Source organism: Danio rerio, chromosome 19, assembly GCF_052040795.2.
Source record: "Danio rerio strain M-AB ecotype USA chromosome 19, GRCz13ab, whole genome shotgun sequence".
Classification (NCBI taxonomy): Eukaryota; Metazoa; Chordata; class Actinopteri; order Cypriniformes; family Danionidae; genus Danio; species Danio rerio.
In genome coordinates, this window is record NC_141039.2 from 16,506,123 (window position 1) to 16,530,446 (window position 24,324).

At 39.0% G+C, this 24,324-nt stretch overlaps 2 protein-coding genes across 7 annotated transcripts in view; both read right to left on the bottom strand.

Moving 5' to 3' along the window:
- LOC147839576 (uncharacterized) overlaps positions 1–24,324 on the bottom strand; it is an 846,284-nt gene that overhangs the window by 256,577 nt on the left and 565,383 nt on the right. The window lies entirely within an intron of this gene.
- Positions 1–24,324, bottom strand: part of hivep3a (HIVEP zinc finger 3a) — a 102,530-nt gene that overhangs the window by 20,328 nt on the left and 57,878 nt on the right. For 2 of the 6 annotated variants that reach the window (XM_087295534.2, XM_087295536.2), the window contains 2 exons: positions 6,719–10,836; positions 4,223–4,362 (listed from right to left, as the gene is read on the bottom strand). In XM_087295534.2, the coding sequence (XP_087151660.2) occupies positions 4,223–4,362; positions 6,719–10,450 (3,872 nt within the window). In that variant the 5' untranslated portion in view covers positions 10,451–10,836. Of the gene's footprint in view, positions 1–4,222; positions 4,399–6,718; positions 10,837–14,664; positions 14,726–24,324 lie in introns of those variants that run through there. The other 4 variants (XR_015516591.2, XM_087295535.2, XR_015516590.2 and 1 more) reach the window with 4 other exon arrangements.

The window sequence follows — 24,324 nt, forward strand, 5'->3', positions numbered from 1 at the left end:
TTGGTCGCGCTAAACTGTTCATTCACTGCCTGCCAAAGCTGGCCCAAACTATTCTTTCATGGTCTTAGAAGGATAGGTTGAAAATTAAATATAATAACAAAAACAACTGGAGATAACAACAACATTATCCATCTGGCAACAACATCAAAAACACAATGTAATGTCAATTGGCTACCTTGACGTCAAATAGACGTCAAGGTTTTGACATCAGATCAATATGCAGTTTTGACATGCTTTTTTTGCATTACGAGTGTTGTCAATATGATGTCGATTTGACATAAAGGTGCCCTCTGGATAGAAGATCATGCAGACAAGCACTTGTGTTAGGAGTGTTAAAGAGCCCCTATCATACATTAAAAAGGGTAATATTTCGGTTTTATGGGTCTCCAACAACATACTGATATGCATGGAAGATCAAAAAACACTTTCATGGTCTTATAATATGAATTTATTTTTACCTAATTATCCCAGTGACTTCCATATGAATCGTTCAGCGGTTCATTTGTTCCCAAACCCCTCCTTAGTGCAAAGCTAGTCTGCGCTGATTGGACCTATGACAGCCTGTCAAGCCCACGGGTCCCCAACATTGGTATTGTATCCGATCACAGCGAATGCCCGAAACACGCTTCATAGTAAACTTACTCAACAGTGTTATTCAGACACATTACCCCCAAAAACAGTTAAGTTAAACACCAACATATTAATGCTCCATTCTTAACATTAATAAACATTTAGTATTAATCCACACTACAGCAAAAGCTAAACTATTCTGAACCTTGACCGCTGCACGTGTGTAGGAACAGCTGATGTTGGCCATAGCAACGCCAATGCCAACGGCAATGGAACTTGAGCTTACAAACGCATTTAAATTCGTTAACAAAGTGGCACGCGTCACATTTTCAACTTGGTATTAGACGCGATATGATAATATAAAGACTTAACCTGATACAATGCATGCGGTTACAAGTAACAAAACACAATAATTAAATACATAATTTGCAAGCTAGAGAAAGCAGGGAGACAGCCTTTTACATACACTTATGAAATGTGTCTCGGGCCAGGTCTTATTTCAATAATTATCTTTCATTTTGGAGCTTTTCTCCCTTCTCAGCTGTAACTTAGATAATTTCTATTTGCAATCATTGCTGTGGCACCTCTTGCGTGAAGTGTTATATATAAGACAATGGAAGGCAATTTTTCTAGGTTTGCGCTAGCAACAATTGGGCGGGGCTTATGTTTCGTAGCCACGTCACACCGAAACGGCTAAAGACTCATTATACAGATGAGTCATTCTAACCGCTATGAGTCCACTCTTTTTTAGATGAATCAATGTTTTTAAAACTGTCCACTTTCAGATTTAAGCCCTAGCTGGATATTTCACTTCCCTTAGAGCTGTTACACACTACATGGAAGGTCATTTTCAAAATTCCACAATAGGGGCTCTTTAAGATATATGAGCTGTTTATCAGTCACAACATCCAGAGAGCAATGGTGAAACTTTTAAAACTTAATTTCATTAAGTACACAACTAATGCATATAAGTGTATATTTAAGTTTATACAAAAGTTCTGTCTGGTTCTCAAACCTGATTGGTTGATTGCTGTGTGATATTCTGCAATAGCAGAACTCATACAGCCTCTTTACTCTTGTGTATTGCTCTACGTCAGCATTGGCGAGAGCCACGGTAAGTGATATGCTATGCTATGCGACCACGCACATCATATACTACTGACATCTACATATTAGTTGTATAGTGGTTATTATACTTTTTGAATACTGCTTGATAGTGAACAAACAGAATTGGCAAAACAAGTACAGGCCAAATATACTATGACATTTTTGTCAGGATAGCCAAATATAGTAAAGTGCAATATTAATTATACTTATGAAAAGTACCTAAAGTAAATTTCAGAGAGGTACATAAAAATTAGTCTGAAAGTATGCTCTTATTCTATAGTTTAAGTAATAGCACACTTGAATATATATATATATATATATATATATATATATATATATATATATATATATATATATATATATATATATATATATTTTTTTTTTTTTTTTTTTTTTTTTTAATTAACTTTTTTTTGTGAGGAATTCATCCAAAATTGCAAAACCAAAATTCTTTATTTTATTGTTTTGGAATTGTTTGTAAAATATATGCTATTGCAGTACTTAAATGCAAATGTGAGTGAAGTTTAATATAAACTAATTTCGAGAAGATCACATGCTTATAATTGCTTGCGGCTGGTCCCCCATTATTCAATTTATGATTCACAAGCCACTATAAGTTCCATATAACAGCCATCTTCGTTTTGAAGAATCGCCCCTTCCACCCCTACTCCTCCTTTCTTTTTTTTAGATGGGTGGCACGGTGGCCCAGTGGTTAGCACTGTTGCCTCACAGCTAGAACGTCACTGGTTCAAGTCCTTACCAAGCCGGCCAACATTTCTCACGTTTTCCCTGTGCTCCACGGGGTTTCCCCCGGGTTCCCCAGTTTCCTTCCACCGTCCAAAAACATGCAAGTTAGGTTAATTGACTAATCAAAATCGACACCATAGACATGCTACCAGTAAGTAGTTATCTTTTAAAATCAATCACTATCTGTTCAATAGTTACTACAGCAAGGAAGTTCCCGAGATCTACCTGATCTCAAACTCCCCTCTAGCCCTTCAAATGGAAGGGAGCCCCGGGCTTGAGGATCTTATGTGCTCAGGGCTAAATATTGAATATTTAAATTTTTTTTTAATATTAAATATAAAAAAAGCTAAATATTGTTGTTCAATGCCATGCATCTAATCAAATTATATGAACCTAGTTATATTAAATATTGATTTGGCCAATCAGTCTAAAAAAGCTTGTAGTCTTTGGTTCATATGCATGCAAACACAGAAGACCAGAATATATTTTTGCAATCTGCTTCGACCAAAAAAATGTAAAGCTTGGCCATCAGTAAACAACAGTGTTGGAGTGCATATTTGTTTTCATATTTAAACTGTTATTTGCTATGTGTGAATTATTAATCATTATTGACAGATGCTTAACATCATATCCAGTTCAGTGTGGCATCCACCGAAAATGTAGAATTTTAAAGTATTATATAACCATGACTTTATACAACTCTTGCTTTTTTTGCAGAGAAGTCAGAAAACAAACACTAAAAAACTATAATGACCAACTTGAACTAAAATTTATATTGAGCTTCCATCATATTATATTTTGCATATTCTTGAATGTATTCTAAGAAGCTGGTTTTTCATTCATCTAAAAACCTCGAAATGTGAGCCTACTGCCTCTTGGCCATCTCCATATGCCTACAGCTCAATGACCAAAATCATTGATGCAGTATGGTGTAAATGGGACTCTGTGGGGTTCCACAGGAAGTGACCGCCAGGCTAGGTATTTTCCTGGCTTGGGCAGTGTAACAGACGGTCCGTGTTGGCTCTGAAAACCAACCAATCTCCTGCAGCGGTACAAGAACAACATTGCTCAAAATACTGACAAACCAGTGACAGAACGCCACCACACATACAGTATGAGCAGGGTGCACAGGGACTAGGACAGAAGCTTAAATATTTTAGCTTTCAGATGAGTAAATGATGAATCAAATCAATTAAAAACTAGATTTACATTGAAAAAAGAACAAACTTGCAAGGTCCAAAAAATAAGTGTTTTAAATTTTGACTCTAACTGAAATCAGAGTCTGGATTTTTTCATTATGCTCACACATCTGGTTTTCTTCAAGCTGTTTACAAGAATCAACGCCTACCATGACACCATCTCTGAAGTGTAGGAACATTTAAAGATAGTTAAATTAACACAAGGTAAAAATACCAATCTTAAATTGCCAATGCAAATAAATGCAAGAAAGAAGAGCGATCACAATTCACTGTGCAAATACATGCAAAAAAAAAACAGATGAACATTACACATAGTAGTATGCAGATATTCCAAGAATATAGTCACTCTGGATTTCATTTTGAACAACCACATGCTAAAGGACTTTAAACTTTAAGACTAAAGTTAGCAAATATACTGTTCACAAAAACAAAAAAGATAGAGATATAGTGTATCTATGAATAAAAGAAAACAAAAAACTTAAAAAAAAAAAAAAGTAAAAAGTGACAAAGGTTTATTAATAAAGCACTGGAACTATACACTGTAACTGAGACTAAGCAATTTATGTTGTATTTGTAAAAATGTTATTAGCATGACTTACCCTCCCTCACAAATCTGTACCCGTGAGCTGCATTTGGAGGTAGATAACTGGTCTTCCTTCTCCTCCGTTGTTTTTGTTTCTACCTCCGTCAACTCAGCTTGCTGGGCTTCTTTCGGTTCTGTGAGCTGAGCGGCATGTACCTACACTCGAGAGAGACACGGGCAAGTTCACCAACCCTATTCCGGGTGCCCAGGGAGACAGAGATGAGGGGGGAAGTCTCATTCAACATTTTCCAGATAGCATTAAAACTGATTTACTTTACAATGTCTTGCCAAGTTTAATGACTTCCAAGAAAAAATGTAGAAATGACAATAAGCCAGACCTAGACAAAAATAAGCCCCCACTTTAATTACAACAGTGTCAACTAGCATATTAGTTATTCTCCCTGCTGAAAAAACACTTTCAAGTGGACAAGGTGGTTTGAGAACATGGCAGCAGAATAACCAGCTAGAAACCTTCTACTTTCTTCCAAGACACAAAAGCTTAACACTGGAACGACTAAGGTGGTCATTTTTTAATTTGGTCATTTCAACCATTTTTTAATTTGGTAATATAACTTTTCTTAAGTGCATATATATATATATATATATATATGTATATATATATATATATATATATATATATATATATATATATATATATATATATATATATATATATATATATATGAGCAATATCACACGAGTAGCAGTGCGATATGGCTGTATTTCGGCACTGGTGGGAGGCGTGCGATGGCACGAGGCCGCACCAGTGCCGATATACAGCCATATCGCACTTCTACGAGTGTGATATTGCGTTTATACAACAGTTTGATGGCATAACTGTGAATATAAAAACAAAATCAAACACGGACAGTTTCAAAAACCCTTTTGTATGTGCAACAACTTTCTTCCACATTGGATTCAAATCATAAACTGACAGTTAAAACAGTTGAGCAAGCATCTTTTAAACTTTAGATCTGTAGTGTCTGCTTTTTGCTGGCTGTATGTGGGCGGAGTAATACACAAAGGGTAAAGAGGCTGTAGGAGTTCTGATATTGCAGAATATTGCACGGCTATCAGCCAATCAGATTTGAGAACCAGACAGAACTGTTGTGTATATATATATATATATATATATATATATATATATATATATATATATATATATATATATATATATATATATAAAACAGTTCTGTCGGGTTCTTAAATCTGATTGTCAGATAGTCATGCGATATTCTGCTGCACTCGTCCAGCCTCTTAACCCTTTACCCTTGTGTATTACTCAGCCTACATACACCGGCAAGCAGAGGACACTTTACAGTTTGACAAATATGCACAACATAATGTACTTTTGAGGCATTTTTAATCAAAAATGTAGTTGTTTAGATTGCAACTATGCAGTTTACTTATAAGGATAGTGCCTATTTTAAATCTTATAATTTCTGAGAGACAGCACGTCGGCGGCCATCAGCCTGTCATTGAGCAGACCAAAGATGGTTGACATTGTTCATCTACAAAATGGTGACAGAGACAGCATAATAAGCCCTTAGAGGGAAAAAAACAGCATAATTTCACAACACAATGGTAATCTGCTAGTGTTGGTGCTGCTTTGACGTTTTTGGACATAAATATTGTGATCTCCTGATTGCAACAGAGAAATACAGGGAAATTACAGGGATAATTACAGGGATATAATACAGGGAAAATACAGGGTAATCTTAAAATGTAACTAAAATAATTTATTTTTTCATTACTTTAAACACTATGCTTGAGAATCATTCAAATACTAGCTCTACGTTGATGTTGTTGATGTAGCAACGGTTTCTGCTGTTCTGACATCAGCTGCAGATGTAAAGGAATGGCAGAAGAAAGTAGATTTTGAGACTCTTTGTTTGACTTTCTTTTTATATACACAGTTATGCCTTTGAACTGTTGTATAAATGCAATATCATACTCGTAGCAATGCGATGTGGCTCTATATCGTCACTGGTAGGACACTGCGGCCTCATGCCAATGCAAGCCTTCCACCAGTGCCAATATACAGCCACATCTCACTGCTACTCGGGTGATAATACATATATATATATATATATTTATTTCTAACATTGAAATATTATAAAAATATGAAACACAAAAGACTTCTGAGTATTTATACCTTGAATTACCATAACGGTCAAATTGACCACATGCATTTAAGCCTTTATTACTTATTCCCTTGCCTTATATGAATGCATCAGTTGATTACCAACTTCCTGCTAACAAAAACATCACTTTCTATAGTTAAACCCTAACTTTTCATCCGACATGTCTTTGAAAACAACATATTAAGTGCTATGAATGAATGTGAATGTAAATATGACATGACAATATGACGTTATGACATCTTATATGCAAATGGTCAGAATGACAGAAATGGCCATTCCAGAAGTTATTCAGCTAGTTCCAGTGTAAAGCTGAATCTAAGCAGAGCCTAAATCATTGACTTAATAAAGACAAGATTTGTTTCATTTACCTCAGTCACGTTAGGCTTTTGGGAGTCAGGTGTCTCTTGTTTCACATCCAAAGAAGGTGACATGGATGCCATGGTGTAGAGAAGTGTTTCATGTCTCTGCCTGCATTGCAACAGGGAAAGCATTTCCTTGCTTGTTAGGCCAGGAGGGTTTGGATTGCGGGTACTTGTACACCATGAAGAATAGACTGAGTTTTGTTGTTCACTCTGTATGGATGGATTTGGCTTTATGTAGTTTAGAAAGCACCAGCTAAAAGTTAGATTTGTGTTAAGAGTCTGAAATGGGGGATCTTTGTGTTCAGTTGGGAAGATGACACTTTGCTCACCCAGTATTTCCTCCTTTTTGAATTCAATCAAAACCTTATCATCTCTCCTTTCATTTTCCTGGTTTTCTTGCTCCTCTTTTACTCGTTTCTGCTGTTGCTCACTTTCTGGGTTGAGTTCATTACTGCTTGTGGGCGACAGGACACGTTTGGTTGCTCCAACACTTACTGAATCAGATCTTTCAGAATCTGGTTGTTGATCCATAATTTCATACTTTGAGACCACTGCAACTGAACTGACTCCAGAGCAACAAGGTTCCTGGGGCCTTGAAAAAAATGTTTGTGAAACTGTTGTATAAATAGAGCCTGCATGATATGGAAGGTGTGAATTAAGACGGACTGGAATACTCTGGGCTGGTAAAGGTCTTAGTACTTCTGGGTTTGAAGTAACATCAAAACCAATATTCTGATGCTGGTGACAATGAGTGATGTATGGTTGGTCCTTTTCCATGGGAATTTCAAGCTTGAGTCCTGTTGACATTGAAGAATAATGAGCTCTGGCAGCACCTGATGGACAAATCAGACTTCCCACGGTAGTGGGGTGGTCAGTATGAATCACTGGGGTCAGCTGCAATGTACTCAGCTGGGTATTCTCTGATAAAACATCCTGTGATTTCATGATCTGCTTCTCACCAAATGAATGTACAGTATTGCTTGAAGACACTTGATGAGTGGATGGGCTGTAGGAGGTGACTGGGCTATGGCTAGGTGACGTGCTAGTCCTACAAGTGGGAGAGCTGGTGTTGAAGACTTTGGTAGTTTGGTCTTCCTCCTCAGGTTCCCTCACGGCACTGTGCCTCAATAGAAGGCATTTCCGCCTTTCTTTCCATCCTGCTGGGGTCCGATCTGGAGACAAACTGCTATAGTCAAATGATTTACTGCGAATCTCTGTAATAAGGTTAGCAGTTTGAGGTATATGAGGTGCCTGCTCAGATGCAGAGCGCCTCATTTCTCTATGAGAATTTATGGGAACTGTCAAAGTATGAGTGGCTCTTGATCTCCTAGTTGGTGTCAAATCTGCATCAGCTTTTCCAGCTTCTTCAAAAGAAGTTGATCTACTGGAATTGTGAGATGTGCAACTGTCTTGACTTGGACTGTGAGGCAGGGACATTGATTCAAAGCTTGAATCCCCTGAAGACTGTGCTGCTTCTGCAAGACGAAGACGTTTCTTTTTAGGTGGCAACTTCTCAATTGGAAGTTGGGCCAAAGTTGGACTTCTCTGAGGCCACTGGAACTCACTGACTTTTTCAGTGTCCTTCATTTTAGGGACAATCGGAGGGGGTGAGACTGCCATGGCTTCCGTGTTTGAATCTTCTGTGACCAGAATCTCTGGTACCTGGACATTTTGTTGGCGTACAAGTTTACGGAAGGATAGTTTAGTTGCTTGCTGCTTTGTCTGTGGATGAGGAGAAGTGTGGGAAACACCATGAGTGTGAGAGGGTTCGTCCGTTTTACTATTATCATGTTTCTCAAATGAACTGGTATGCTGAATGACAGATATTCCTTTCAAAGAACCTTCTGTGCAGTATTCTTGACCTAGTTCATGTGTCCTTTTAATAGGTTGTTCACAAGATGGTGCATACCCTCGCAGTGGTATATAAGAGACTGAGGGTAAAGAAGGATCTTCAAATTCAATACTCTCTTCTTTTCTTCTTTTTCTAAATGCAAAAGCACCAGAACGGGATGTAAATGTTCTTGTGGATTCATCTACTTGATAAACAGGAATTTCAGATTGTTGAGAAATATGAACTGTGCAACAGTGTTGTTTGTGTTTTTGATATCTCTCCACGTCATTACAAACAATACGACATGCACCGCACTCAAATTGCTCTTGTTTCTGGCTGGGATCAGGCATTGTAGTAACTGAGTGATGAAATGATGAGGTGGAATAGGATAGTTCCTCCATTGTTAATTCAGCGCCAATTGGCAATTCAATTGCAGGCTGTCGTCTTAGCATTCCATGGCGCCGATTCTGAATTGGTTGCGGGTCATCAAAGGATTGGCTAAGGCGAAGGCTACGGGAAGTTTCAGACACGTCACTAGTACTTGCATCTGAGGGCATGGAGTGACTTCTCAAAAGAGGAGCAGTGGATGTTGATTCAGTTTGTGGGATACTAAGAGAATGATGTTGAAATTTCTCACATGGTACACCAAGAGTGATGGAACCACTACTTTTTGCACTTATGTCTATTTCTTTTGGACTGTGAAGAAATGGCTCTTTGGAAGAGACTACTTTCAATTCTGTGCTGCTTCTCCGAGAAAGTGAGAACCTTCTGGGCTTGACACTGTCAATCTTACTGGTGTCAACAACAGCCTCATTTATGGTGATGAGTTTAGTGATGTGGTCAATGACTTGCTTTTTGGGAACGTTAAATGGAATTCTTTTCCCTTCTTGTCCAGCAGGATGGGCATGTTGTTGATGAGAAGTCCTCTGCAAATGACCAAGGCGACCAAACTTTCCAAGGATGACTTCTGCATAGCTTTTTGCGCTTGTGTTTGGTGGACTATCTTGAGAGACTTCTGTGCTCTCAGATCGAGAGAAATAGCCGGACTCTGTGCTACCTTTGCTACTTTGACCAAATGATGAGGATGCTTCATCAGATGATCCTAAAGGTGTACGTCTTCCTCTGCTAAGTCGCATTGCAAGTCTCTTCTTAACTGCATGAGAGTCCTCTATTTCCTGTAACTGACCCTCAGAGCACCTTTCTGTAGCACTTGAGTTTTGAACTGACATCCTTTGTTTTTCTAAATAAGAAGATGGTTGGCTTTCTTCATCTGAATCTGTAAGTGGTTCCTCTGAACAACTTATACCTGGTCCCTCCCTGTCTGCAGTCAGACCAGCCTTCACCCTATGAGTGTGGGACTTTCGGTGCTTGTAAAGGTTACTTTTAGTCTTGAAGGAGAACCCACATGGTGCACAAGGGTAAGGCCTCTCTCCAGTGTGGGATCGAATGTGTTTCTGAAGCACACTGGGCTTAGCACAAGCACGGCCACAGTATGAACACACATACTTTCCTGGCTTTTGAGGTTTGCGCTCACGCTTTTGTCTTGGTGTACCTTCCAAGACCTCTTCCATGGAACAAGAGGGTTTAGCTGATACTGCTGAGGATGAAGCTCCAGATGGCATTTCTCTAGCCTGGCTCATGTTAGCATTGAGATGTTCAGAACTACCTGATGCCCTCGGTGGCTTTCCCTCTTCAACAACGTCTCTCTCCTGAAGAGATTTCCTCTGTAATCGGAGCCGTTTTCTTTCAATATTAAGATGTTTCCGCTGTTGTGCATGGTGCACCTGGGTGACAACCTTTTTCTCTTCATGATACTGTGGCTTAGGGTTATCCACTGGGGTCTCATTCTGCTTTGCTAAACCTCCAGATTGCTCCCCAGTGGTCGCCTGGCTATGCAAAGCCTCCATAAAATGGGATGAAAGCCTAAGGTGCTATTTATTCCAGACTGTATGAATGACCAATTGATTCAATGAATTCAGAGAACTGCATAATACCTTGTTCCATTCAACATGCGCAAGGGTTTTACATGTTGGTCATAGCTGAAATGTTCTGTATGCATTATTGCTTGATGGTAGAAGAGCTTCTTCCAATGAATTAAATAAAACACAGCTACAACTTATCAGTTAAAGTGAAAACTTTTGTCTGTCCTGTTTCTTGTTCTTTCTTGTTCTTAGAAATCCAAAATAGCTAGGCTTTTCCATGAATGCTCTGTCTGGTTCTCAATTTCTGTGTTCTGCAGATGCTTTATGTTCCAAATATGGTTGACAGATGATCCACTTCAGAGATTGGAATTCTAGAAAATACCAGAAAAAAAAAGAATTAGTCAGACTGCAATAAACTGCTATTGGAATACAATACACACCACTTTCTGTATTAACCTGTAATACTCAAATAGCTCTAGCTCACAAATAGACTACTCGAGAGTACACATGTGAACACTTGAAAGCAGTCCCGTTCCATCACACCAATTTTATTATATTGTTTTTTTTTCCTCAACACTGGAGAAAGACTTTTACATTTTAAAAAATATATATAATAGGATTAAAGCTAACCTTATTTTTGTTTTCTCAGATTCAATCTCAATAAATGGCAGAAGTACAGTTTAACAGAGTGAGAATTACAGATTCTTTATAATGTTTAACAAAATCCTAATTTAAGATAGCACTGGTGTTTGTGAAAACACACTCTGACACTGCTTTCACTAGAACACAATAAGGAATTAGGCATCCCACTCACTGACCAGCTGGTATTGGCACCCACGCTTAGCTTTAGGGGGCGGCTAGGTGTGGAACCACAGGAGATCCTGCTGGTACATATGAAAATGAGTGCCAACTATACATTCCAGCACAATGCTCTTGTGAATCCAACTCTAAGTGTTCACAGACTTCCAATTATAGTGGAAAAAGAACATACTGATGAGTGTATTATTATGGACAGTAGATAATATGATAAGGGATGAGTACTTTCAAATACCCCCAAAAAATTGATTGATGGAAAATTAACCAACACCACTGAAAACCTAAACAAATCTTCAAGTTTTAACAAAAAATACTGTGGTTTGAAGACTTCAAAACAGAAAGGTTGAAACAATAAAATCTAATCCTAAAAAACAAGTGACTTTGCTGCATTCACATGCCATTCTGTGGTTTGCTGGGTTCGATGAGCATATGTAGGTCGGACGGATAGTGTAGGAGGCCTAAAACATGGTGGTTGTCTGGACTTGGATGTGAGTCAAGCAAGCATTCATCTCTCTAGAACCACCTGTTCTGTCCTCCCACTCAAAAACACTGGCGACCTTGAATCACAGACTGCAGTGGCACATCATAATGACTCATTTTAGCTCAGGCACAGTTCTATAACTGTTCTGCAATTCTGTATTCAAACTACACATCTCCTTTCTACAGAGAGATGTATCTGTCTTCACTGAGCTGGTTTGCAAACAAACATGTTCTGGATTAGGAGTTAGGATTAGAATTTTACTGGAAACACTAGAGAAAATTTTAAAGCTAAACTCATAAAATCTCTGCAGGTAATCATGTTGACTCACGATGGTACTGCAGACAAAGCAAAGGGGATCATCTGTACTAAACTGAACGTGAAAATATCAGATTTGTGACACCTGTGAGCATTTTACAATATTTTATAATGAGGTCAATGACGAGTCTTACCAATCCACAGTGTAACCCTGCCAGCTTCAAATGGTTAGAAACCGGGAATAAATCTTCATCCTCACGAAACAGAAGCTTTACACTGTACTTAACCAAATCTAAAATATGTTGTTTAAATACGTTTAAGAAACCTTGCCAATTTTCCCTCTCACACACTAATGGGCACCCAGTGGTGGTTCCTATGGCAACGGCCCTAAACCATGCAATGGCAGATGGAAGCAAAGCTGGAGGGCTAAATTTATCTCCCAGCATCCTCCCTGACTACAGAGTGAGCGCCTGACAAGCCAAGGTGCCCCCCTTCTTTCCAAAAATCCTCATCTCTCTAGACAGGAGGTGATGGACAAGGAAAAAAACAATACCAGAATCTATTATGTTCTTACTTAGATTTAAAAAACAAACAAATGAAAATCATATTCACGTTAGCATAACAAGCTGATGCACTCATATTAAATAAAACATTGAATAAAATGCTCACATATATGGTCACCAAATGTACAATAAATAAATAAAACAGTATCAGAATCATTTGTTTTCCTAGGGTGCTTTCACATTTGGTTTAACTGCCCGGACCAAACTTAAGTTCGACTGTCCCCCTTGCCACCTTCTCGGCTGGTTTGTGTTCACACCGTCTTTTTTCCTTCTGAACCCCACGATTGCATCATCAAGCTGCTGTTTTGTGTACAGCTGTTGCTACTGTAGGTGATTGCCACGAAAGCAAAGCGCCAAAAATGAAGACGTTCCCATACAGTAGGTGAGAGTTCAAAGTGGCTATTACCGTCGGAGCATATAACGCCGCCGTTTGAAATAGCTGCTGCTCTGTTTTAAGTGTATGACCGCAGTTTGCGAATAAGCCGCCAGGGGGCGCAAAGGGACGGGATGCAAACGGACAGAAATAGCCTATACAGCAGCTTTAAATATGCTACTGTGCTTGTAAATGAGATTAAACAATAAGTCAAAGCATTATAATTCTTTCATTAATCATTTAAAATCTGTTAACACGCTTTATTGATTGCGGTATGAATGGCGTCAAAAGGAACACATTGAAGTAGTAACATCTGTACAGAGAGCCACTTGCGTCTATCTTCCGCAAAAAAAATAAATAAAATAAAACATTAAAAACGTTCCTAACATCACCATTTTTGAGGGACACAAGCAGACATTATCTCTGTTTGCATTGGGTCAGTCTCGCTTGTCACCAAGGTAGGTGATACACAGACATACACATTAACTTTGTTGTACAGTTGGCGGTTCACTTCAGTTATTTGGTACAATTGCGTTCATATCAGAAGTGAACGGTACCAGAGTTCACATGATCTGTACCCTAGACCAACTCTTTCAAGCAGACTCAGGTATGGTTCACGGCTGCACACCCGAGTTCAGAAGACACGTTCACACTAACTGAACGCACTGTACTTTGACGTCAAATGAACTCCGGTGCGGGCCAAAAGTGCTAGTGTGAAAGCACCCTTACTTACATACTAATTAAATCATATTGAAATCATTATTCAAATTAAATTATATTCAAATTAAAAGTAAAATAAATAAATAGAACAGTATCAGAATCTATTGTTTTTTTACTTACATGCTAATTAAATCCTGTTCAAATTAGCAAACCAAGATTAAAAACTGCACTAGCATGGCTCATATTAAATCAAACATTACATAAAATGCTCAAATATGTTGTCGTCGAAAGTAATAATAAGAATAAACACATCAAGATCATATTTCAGAGCAACAATTGTTCTATCTGCAGTTACTGGATGCCCCCCCCGACATAAAACCTGTCCATATAACTTCCCATTGCATAAACATTACTCATGCAGATAGAGATAAACAACACAAAGCATCTCTGCTCTGCAGTCATTCTGCCTCGGCTGATGCACTAAAAAACCTGTGTCAGGCATTCTAGATAAGCTGCCTTCTCCCTATACATCTATTCATCCCAGTCTCTCCAGTGCACCTTTCAATATCAAACCATCAACCCAAACCCAGTGACTTTCATCCATCTATCCACCTCGTTCATGTCCATGTCCAGGGATTTAAATTTCCCCTCCCTCCATTGAAAGAGCCCTGGGCCACCCCCGGCATCCATCCGCCCCGAGTCTCATTCATACGGCAGCAGCGTAAAGGAGGACACATACGCAGTACAGTCAGTCCATTCATCCTCTCTTTCCTTGCCTTCTGTACTGGCAGCCATTTAAACACACACACACACACAGTACACTACAGGCTGCACACAGCAGACTCAACGTCAGCCAGTACACACTGTACTACCAGACATATATAACTCTTACAATTCAGAACAAACATAAACACAATCAACACAGTAAGCTGAACACCCTTAAGGACAAGCAGCATCCTGATGGCATTAATGTGAGCTCTGCAGGCGTGGTTGTTGTGTTTGAAATCTGGTGGTCAAGCAGATTAGACTAGTAATCAACAATGTGTTTTACCTGATAGCTGCAGGTCTCCTCTTCAGCCTTGCTAATATGTGAGAGCGGTCAGGTTTTGAGTGAAGGCTGTGAGGCTGAGAGCGAGTGAGTCATAGAGAGAGAGAGAGAGAAAGAGAGAGAGAGAGTGTGTGTGTGTGAGAGAGAGGCTGAATGTATGAATGAGCTGCCGTAGTTTAGCGCGCTAACCGTGAGGCGAATGGGAGGTGAGATTATGCTTCGTGTGTGACGATGGATAACATGTATTGATGCCAAATGCGTCATATTTTAGGGAATATTTCCAAAATTCAGCATGTTTACTTTACCACATTGGGTGATTATTGCTGAATTGATGCAATAGATGTTTTTATTTTATTTTTTTATTTTATTTTTTTTATGAATGTTGCCACTTTCTTTTTCCAGTGACGCATGTACTAGTATGTTCTAGTATGTACTGCCCACTTTTTGCAATCCTATCAATTGCCAGCACGACAGGAGGGAGAACAAGTCTCAATCTACTTTATTTTCTCACATAATATTTGCTTTACTTAGCATCACAAAAAGCAAACAGGATGGTAGCTCAATGTAATGAGTTGTAATGTTATGAAAAAATTCCTGCCAGGTTTAAGTCTAGCAAATGCACATACAAAATAAAATGAATTGCCAAAAATAGCTCAAATAAACACAATGGCTTTATGTATTTTTGTTATTTTTGTGCTCGATTTTTAAAGCTATCAGATAACTGATTTTGATATTGTTCTCTTAGACTTATGAATCCTGAATTTGTTTGTCCAGAAAATATTAAGAAATGTAGTATGCTTATTTTGTGTAAAGTGTGCAATTGTTATAATCATGAAAAAAGAACTGTCTTAGTTTGACTTAAATTTAAATTATATTTTCTAAAGAAAGCTTTGTAAATGAGGTCAGAAAACTTACATTACAGGGGACCTATGCCTTGTTTTAAAAATGTAAATTAAGTCTCTGATGTTACTAGACCAGGGGTTTTCAACCTTTTAAGACAACCCCCACCTCCCAAAATCTCGCCAATTTTACTAGCGCGTTTAAAGTGTGTAGCATTAATTACATTCATTCATTCATTTTCTTTTCAGCTTAGTCCCTTTATTACTCCGGGGTTGCCACAGCAGAACGAACCAAAACTTATCCAGCACATGTTTTACACAGCGGATCCCCTTCTAATCGCAACTCATCCCTGGGAAAGCATTAATTACATTCAAACATAAATATAGCTTAACTGATTCAGTTGTGACGGCTGAGCCTGTTGCCTGTTTCTGTATGGACAACTTGGTTGGATTCCTGACATGACTAACAGTAAGTCATCTTCCGCTGTAATTAATTGTGTACCATACAGTGTTGGAAGTAATTCGTTACAAAAGTAATTTATTACAGTAAAGTATTACTTTATCCTTCAACGCAGTAGTGTAAGGCATTACTAATAAATTTTCAGTAATATTTTACTCGGTACAACAACCTTTTTGCCAGCAAGACATTAACAAATAAAAAATTGTGCAGTTCTATTTCCTGTTCATAGCTAGTGAATATAAGTGTTTGTTGTCATTAATCTCCCTCTGGCTATTGGAACTTTTTAATTTGAATATGGAATGATTTCAGCTTCTGAGTTTGAGGTCTGAGGCTATTGGCTCACCCCAGTTCGCAGTAACATTAAGCGCAGTGAAAAAGCGGCAAATAGATGAAAACGGCAAAAGACAGTACATTTGCGAGATGGACGTACGTTGTAAGCACAGTATTAAAGCTTGGTTTATACTTCTGCGTCAAGTGATCGTCATGACCCACGGTGCATGCAACGCGGGTAGCTGTGCATTCATACTTTTGCGCACTGTTTCTGTTGCTCTGCAATAACACTTCCCAAACGCTAGCTGGCAGTGAGGTGTTTATGTTCCTCTCTGTCGAGTTTCTTTGCTGTTTTTTTTTTTTTTTTCTGAACGCTTAATGTACAAATGGTTCAAACTCGCTCATTTTGAGGCAGGAACTGGGGGACTTGCAACAACTTTAAGCATAAGGTATACACATAACAAAACTTTCCATCCAAAGCTATTTCACGGGAAATGACACTTGTAAACAGTCGCTCCATCAGGCTCGCGCGGCTTTCAGTCTCGGACACACTTGTAAGCGCTACCAACCCGACCAATCACAGAGCTTGCGCTACGCGTCGTTGCGACGTGTAGTTACATTTTTTGAGAGGTGCGTGTCAGTGACGCCAACGGCCACGGCGAGGGCTATGCATCCACGCATAGGCTGCGCCCTAGCATACGAGAAGTATAAATCATTGAGCTGCGGACCCATTTAAATATTTGATCTCTATGTGACAGTTTGGAAGTAACCTTTATAACACTGGTGCCATAGCATACTTGCTTTTGATGTGCGTACATACAGAAAATGCTGCTTCGTAAAGCCAACTTTGCTGTTGAGTGGTTGTGTGGTTGAGTTAAACATTGAGCACATTTACATGAACAATAATACTTTAATAGATTTTCATACAATTAAGACAATACTTTGATTAAGAGACACCCTTGTAAACAGCGATTTTTAAATGCCTTAATACGACTAAGTCATAACTGAATTAGTAAACACTGCAATCAAACTATTACCATCATGTAGAACTTTTCGCCATATTTTCCCACAAGATTGCAGACGCACACATGACGAAATGCGGAAGTTTTTTTTTTTTCATTCGGCATGCGTTATTAAATTCCATGACACTCTTCCACCAATCCTTACTCCTTGCGCCAATACCACAGTTTGTTATGGGGGCATGAATGAAATGGTCATGAGTGAAAGTGAAACTGCCGAACTACAGTTAAAGTCACCCAAAATTACTTGAAACTCTTACATGAAAGCACTTCACCTAAACACCTTGTAATAATAATAATAATAATTTTTATTTATATAGCGCCTTTCCAGAGCTCAAGGACACTTTACAAGGAACGCAACAAAAAGATAAACAAACATACTTGAGGTCAAATATAACAAACTTGAATAACACAAACAAGACCTAAGAGACATATGAGCAGGATAGTGGTGGATCAGATTATGTGGTCAGTTTGGTAGATCAGATGCAAAGCATTCAGAAAATAAGTGAGTCTTAAGTAAGGATTTGAATTCAGAGATATTATTAGCAGAGTGGAGTGAGTGTGGTAGAGAGTTCCAGAGTTTGGGTGCAATAACACTAAATGATCTGCCCCCCATTGAAGAGAGGCGATACCGAGGGACAGCAAGAAGGCTGTAGTAAAGTTTGTTCGGATTGTGGGAAGAAGGGTCGGCAATATCAGGTAAGCACAACTGTTCATTTTATTTAGTGTAGTGCCGGTTGCTGTGTGTGAATGTGTGTGAGCATCTTCTCAGGCTCTCCTATCTCTCGGCTGCTCATTCTCCTCCTCTTATGAAGCTGTCTCTCCAGCCCAGTCACTAGAAAATACAGGTGTTACTGATTATTTATGAATGGACCACTGACCAGCCACCGGTGTCTCCGCATGCTCTCCCCCCTTTTTGGGTGTTCGATCATGCCTTCCCCACACACACCTTAATTATATTACTGTCTATTAAGGCAAATAACTAGATAACAGATGGCCATGTAAACATAGTCAGTAGTGTCTTCAAAGTTAGTGAAAGTTCCAGAAGGGATTTGATTTAGAAAGCCACTTTTTTGTCAGACGGCTTACCGGTTTTACTTTCATTCACCGTCATTTGTTTTAAAAAGCACCCAGTCCATTTTGTTTGTATGTTTTACTCAAACGTATTAACTCTACATGTGCCTGATATGTGCCTTAGATGTGGAGCTTACATTAATCATCAGTTTCACTCTACTGAACACATAAAAATCATTATAATAATTTACTCGAGAGCATGCCTCAATTTCTCATTCACCGTCCCCCCACCGTTTGAAAACCTCTGACCTACAGTGTATGTTAGGTTTCAGCTTAAAATACCTATAAATACCTACAAATGTATTTAACTTTTTGAAACTGCCCGATTTAGACATTGATCCAAATTGTGCTGTTTTGGTGACTGTCAATTTAAATTCAAATAAGATGTGCTCTTTTCAAAAGAAGTGGAACTACAAACACAAGATTTATAACAGGACTAATGTTCACTCTGTGAAAAACTAAAAATAAAAATAAAAAGTGGCTCAGAAAAAAAGCAGTCTATGAAGACTGCAGTGTTCATTTCTGAAATCTAAAATTTTACATTTATGATGCCTCTTAGGGTGCTTTCACACCTAGACGTTTGTTTCAGAACCTGTTGAGTACCCCCTTGGCTCGGTTCGTGGGGCATAAACAGTGTTGGGACAGTGTTGGACGGCTGCTTCTCACTCAGGACTGTCTATGCTTATGAGGGAGAGATCACTAATGGGTGGGGCTTTCCTACAGAACATTCAATCTGTGTGTTAAAAAATAAATAAATACAAAAATTATGATGTGTATATATCAAAAATATGTAAAATATATAATGCTTTACTTTTTATAAACTGCTGTAGCAAAACAAGAAAATAATAGTAGAAAGCAAAATATACATTTTGCTAATAAATAAAGGTTTAAAATAAGCACTTTTTAATCAGTTTAAGACAAAATGTCAGACAGGTTGACCTTCAAAATATTTTTTACAGAAGGAGGTGGGTCTCAAAGTGAAAAAGGTTGAGAAACCCTGGTCTAAAGCATCGCTGATAGCTTCTATCATTCAGGTACAGTTTCTGGAGGAGTTGAGCTGGGTCACCTCTAAAAGGATCTAACAGCTAACAAACTTTTCAGCCTTCCTAAAGCATATAAAGCACAGCTATTCTCTGAATAAAACCTATGTTGGCCTTTTAACAACAAAGCAAGAATCACCAGGCAAACAGAAGTACTGCCCATGACACAAATCCGCATATATTGTGAAGCAATATTTGATATGCAAATGAAGTGAATTTGACGCGCAAATTAATCTAATAAACTCAAAAAAAAAAAAAGTTTCTATTTACACACGAATGGGACGATTTATTCACGTGTGCCGCATCTGGTGTGAACACAGCATTCGTCAGAGGCAGGAGAAGAGAACTGAGGTGCTGTTTGTTGATCATGTCAGTGTTTACAAAGAGATTACATCAAAAATAACACAAGTAAACTTGACATACTATACATTCGTCTAAAGCTACAACTAGTGGTATATATATATGATGTTTAACAGAGCAACAGGAAATTTTCACAGCGTGTCTGATAATATATTTTATTTCTGGAGAAAGTCTTATTTGTTTTTTATTTTAGCTAGAGTAAAAGCAGTATACATTTTTTCAAAACCATTTTAGGGTCAAACGTATTAGCCCCTTTAAGATATTTTTTCCCAATAGTCTACAGAACAAACCATCATTATACAACAACTTGCCTAATTACCATATTCTGCTTAGTTTAGCTTATTAACCTGGTAAAGCCTTTAAATATCACTTTAAGGTGTATAGAAGTGACTTAATAAAATATTTAGTCAAATATTATTTACTGCCATCATGGCAAAGACAAAATAAATCAGTTATTGGAAATGAGTTATGAAAACTATTATAATTAGAAATGTGTTAAACAAATCTTATCTTCGTTAAACAGAAATTGGAGAATAAATGAACAAGGGGCTAATAATTATAGATATATAAAGATATATCTATTATGTATATTTTTGCCATTTATGTCTTCTTTTTTTGATAGGACAGTAGGATGAATGCAGCAGAAAAGAGAGAGGTAGGATGAGATCGGGAAAGGTTCACAAGACAGGATTCGAACTCTGGGGCATTAATAGCCATTAATAGCCATACTGCAGCACAGTAACCACTGGACTATCAGCACTGACATTATTAACTAATATTTAAATTTGTTTGATTATCTAAAACAATTAAGTGTGACAAAACTGCAACAACAACAACAACAAAATAAATCTGTAAGGGGCAAAAACTTTTCACTATATACAACAATTCTTTCTGGTTCTTGAACTAAAGTATCACTTTAAGGATGTTCCTACTAATTTAAAAGGAATTCAATCTAATGTAGCTGGTAAATGATTTGAAAAAATTCACAAGTTCACACTTGCATTCGTTTAAGTATAAAGCATATTTGGCGTGCTGTCTGGGGGAAGGGCTCTGAGCTCGAGGAGACGCCCCAACTCGAGTTATTCCCCTTATTAGGAAACAAAAAGGAGTTGGGATTTGAGCGAAGTATCTAGCCCGGCCACAGAATGCTCCCCCAGGGAATGCAATGCAAGAGGTGAGGTGACGGGGTGGTGAAGGGATGCTAAAGTTGTGAGATGCTGCAGGTAAGACAGCTTTGGTATATGTAGGGGTTTGTTCAAGAACTGATTTGATGATGGGATAGTTGTCAATGACGTATTCGATACTGAAAGTTCTGCGCATGCTTCTCCCAAAATTTGTTTACAAAACATCACTTCACGAGTTCACACTTGCATTCGTTAAAGTATAAAGCGTTTTTGGCATGCTGTCCGGGGGGAGGGCTCTGAGCTCGAGGAGACGCCCCAACTCGAGTTATTCCCCTTATCGGGAGGAAGCGCTTGCTGTGTTGATTGTGGTGCATGATGAATGTCTCCAGCAAGAGTATCTTTTCCCACGGGAGACGGGCATCTTCTGTGGGAGCGGTCGCTTCATTAGCGATGGTGTTCGTTAAAGTATGCATCCCCGTAATAGCTGTCGCTGTGCTGACAGTGGTGTATGATGAGGTATGTGTCTCTCATAGGAGTGGTTACTGTGATTGCAGTGGTGTATAAAAAGTAAAAGGAGTATGCGTTTCCCGTAGGAGCAGTCACTGCACTAACGGTGGTGCATGTTAAGGTGTACGTCTCCGTTTGGGAGCTGTCACTGCACTTGCAGTGGTGCATAATTATGAGGTGTACGACTCCCTTAGGAGGGGGTCACTGCACTTGCAGTGGTGCATTATTATGAGGTGTACGTCTCCCTTAGAAGGGGGTCACTGCACTTGCAGTGGTGCATAATTATGGAGTGTACGTCTCCAGTAGGAGCTGACACTGTGCTTGCAGTGGTGCGTAATTGTAAGGTGTACGTCTCCCATAGGAGCATTCACTGCGCTTGCAGTGTTGCATAATTGAAAGGTGTATGTCACCCGTAGGATCGGTCACTGCGCTTGCAGTGGTGCAAAATTGTAAGGTGTCCGTCTCCCTTAGGAGTGGTCACTGCACTTGCAGTGGTGCATAATTATAAGGTGTACATCTCCCGTAGGAGCAGTCACTGCGGTTGCAGTGGTGCATAATTATAAGGTGTACGTCTCCCGTAGGAGAAGTCACTGCGCTTGCAGTGGTGCATAATTATAAGGTGTACCTCTCCCGTAGGAGTGGTCACTGTACCTACAGTGGTGCATAATAATAAAGTGTGTGTCTCCTGTATGAGGTATGAGTGGTCACTGCCCTTGTGGCAGTGTGTAATAAGGTGTACGTCTAGTAAAAAGGAGGCAATGATTGTGCATTTCCACTGAGTTTCCATTTAATTTCTATGTAAAACTTAATTGATAGGATTAAAGGAACTTAAGGTAGTATGAGGCGCATTGATTAGTAGCCCAAAGTTTGAATGGAGTTCCATGATTTATATTGAGTGCAATTGCAACTTGAATCGCTGTGAAAATAGATGGGGTAAGCTAGTCATGTGATTCTGGATGATTTCTGAGCTGAAATTGCTTATCAGCTTATTATTACTTCATAATTACTTATTAAATTTATTTAATTAAGCAATTTATTTTATATACACATGTTGTCTATGTAAACGTTAATAACGTATTTAAGTTTTTTACATGTTAAGTATCTAGACAATGAATTTAAGGAATATAGTCTATTTGTGGCTCAGGATCACGGGCGGAAGGAAAAAAGAAGAGAGGGGCTGCCGGCGTTAGTGACGTCAGCGGAGGCGGCATCGCGCTGGAACTTGCGTCTGGGCCTAACAGAAAGTTGGGGGCTAGAGCCGTTTGCGGAGGCGTGCTCGCACTACTGATGGCTCTAGGATCACAGGTGAAAGGAAAAGAGAAGAGAGGAGGGCTACCGGTGTTAGTGATATAAGCGGAGGCGGCCTCTCACCGGAACTTGCGTCAGGGCCTGAACAAACCTGGTTAATCTGCAAGCGGCATGAGGGAAGAGTCCGCCTGTTAAGTGGTGACGTGTTGGTTTCCAGGTACAAGCCGCTACTCATTTGAGTTAAGAAATTTATTTGTTTATGATCACTTTTAATTCATATCACACAATAAAGAAAATTTTATACAAAATCATAGTGTACACAACCATTTTTTGGGCTTGCTGCATAATAAATACCAAAATCTTAACAATTTATAAAATTAACCACTTTCTGGCCATCAGGTATGAGGTGTGGACATATGTATTGCGATCGTGATTTTCGAAAGTATTAATTCGCTTTGTAAACATTTTAATTAACATTTATAATTAACATTTCTCCCCATGCAGTAAACTGAGAAATTATTTGTTTATGATCAATTTTAATCATATTACACTTTAAGTTAGTTTTATACGAAGCCATAGTGTACACAACCACTTTTTTGGGCTTGCTGCATAACAAATACCACAATTTTAACGATTTATAAAAATTAATCACTTGCATCATGTATGAGGCATAGACATATATATTGTGATCGTGATTTTCGAAAGTAATAAATCGCATTGTAAACGTTATAATTACCATTTCATGAGTCTCCCCATGCAGTTAAATAGAGCGCTTGGACCCGGAAGCCGATTCGCGTGATGTCACTTATGAGCGGACAGGCTTGTTATTCCTAAATTTGGCGCGCCAAGAGCAGGCATTGCGGGCGCTACTAAGTGGAAATGTTCCGTGCGTGGGGGATGGACTAGGCCGTAGCGGAGACGTGCTCACGCTGTCATGGCGAATTGGCCGATGGTGGCGCTTCACCTGTAGAGTGGTGGCCTGGCACTCGATTTATCTGGGCCGGTGGTTGCCAAACTGAAGAGCGGCTCAGGTTTGTTGCCGGTGTCTGGAATAGCGGCGGCGTGGTGGGCCTAAGTTAAGACAGCGGCCTCTGTTGATATGCTCTGCCGAGTGCTGATGCGCTGGACGTCGGCTTGGAGTTTGCAGGATGAGCCGTGTCATCCTCATGAAAATTTGCTGTTTGGACAAGGCAACAGCGATTGGATGTGCCAATGCTAAAGTCATGAGATGCTGCAGGTAAGACAGCTTTGGTATATATAGGGGTTTGTTCAAGAACTGATTTGATGATGGGATAATTGTCAATGACATATTCAATACTGAAACTTCTGCGCATGCTCCTCCCGAAATTGTTTTACAAAACATCACTTAATAAGATTTAGGTCATACTTTTCTTACAGTTCTAGCCATTCCTTGTGTCTAATATTTTTTAAATGTTTTGTTTACTTTTTGCAAAGAGAGATGGAAGTGACATACATTAAGCACACTTTCCCACCCAACTTTTAGCTGCTCCCATCAGCCCTGAATCTAAACAAGATGAAAAGAATCAGGCCGCAGGTGGAAAAAAAGGGGGGTCCAGTTAGAGAGTGGCTCTGGAGAATGTCCATGTCCTGGACCAAACTCCCTGAAATGCCTCTGCTCCAGCTGAAATTAGACCAGGAACTCTGACATCACCAAAGTTTTTTATTTCTTTCCATTTCAAAAGTACAAATAAAGCTGAAGTC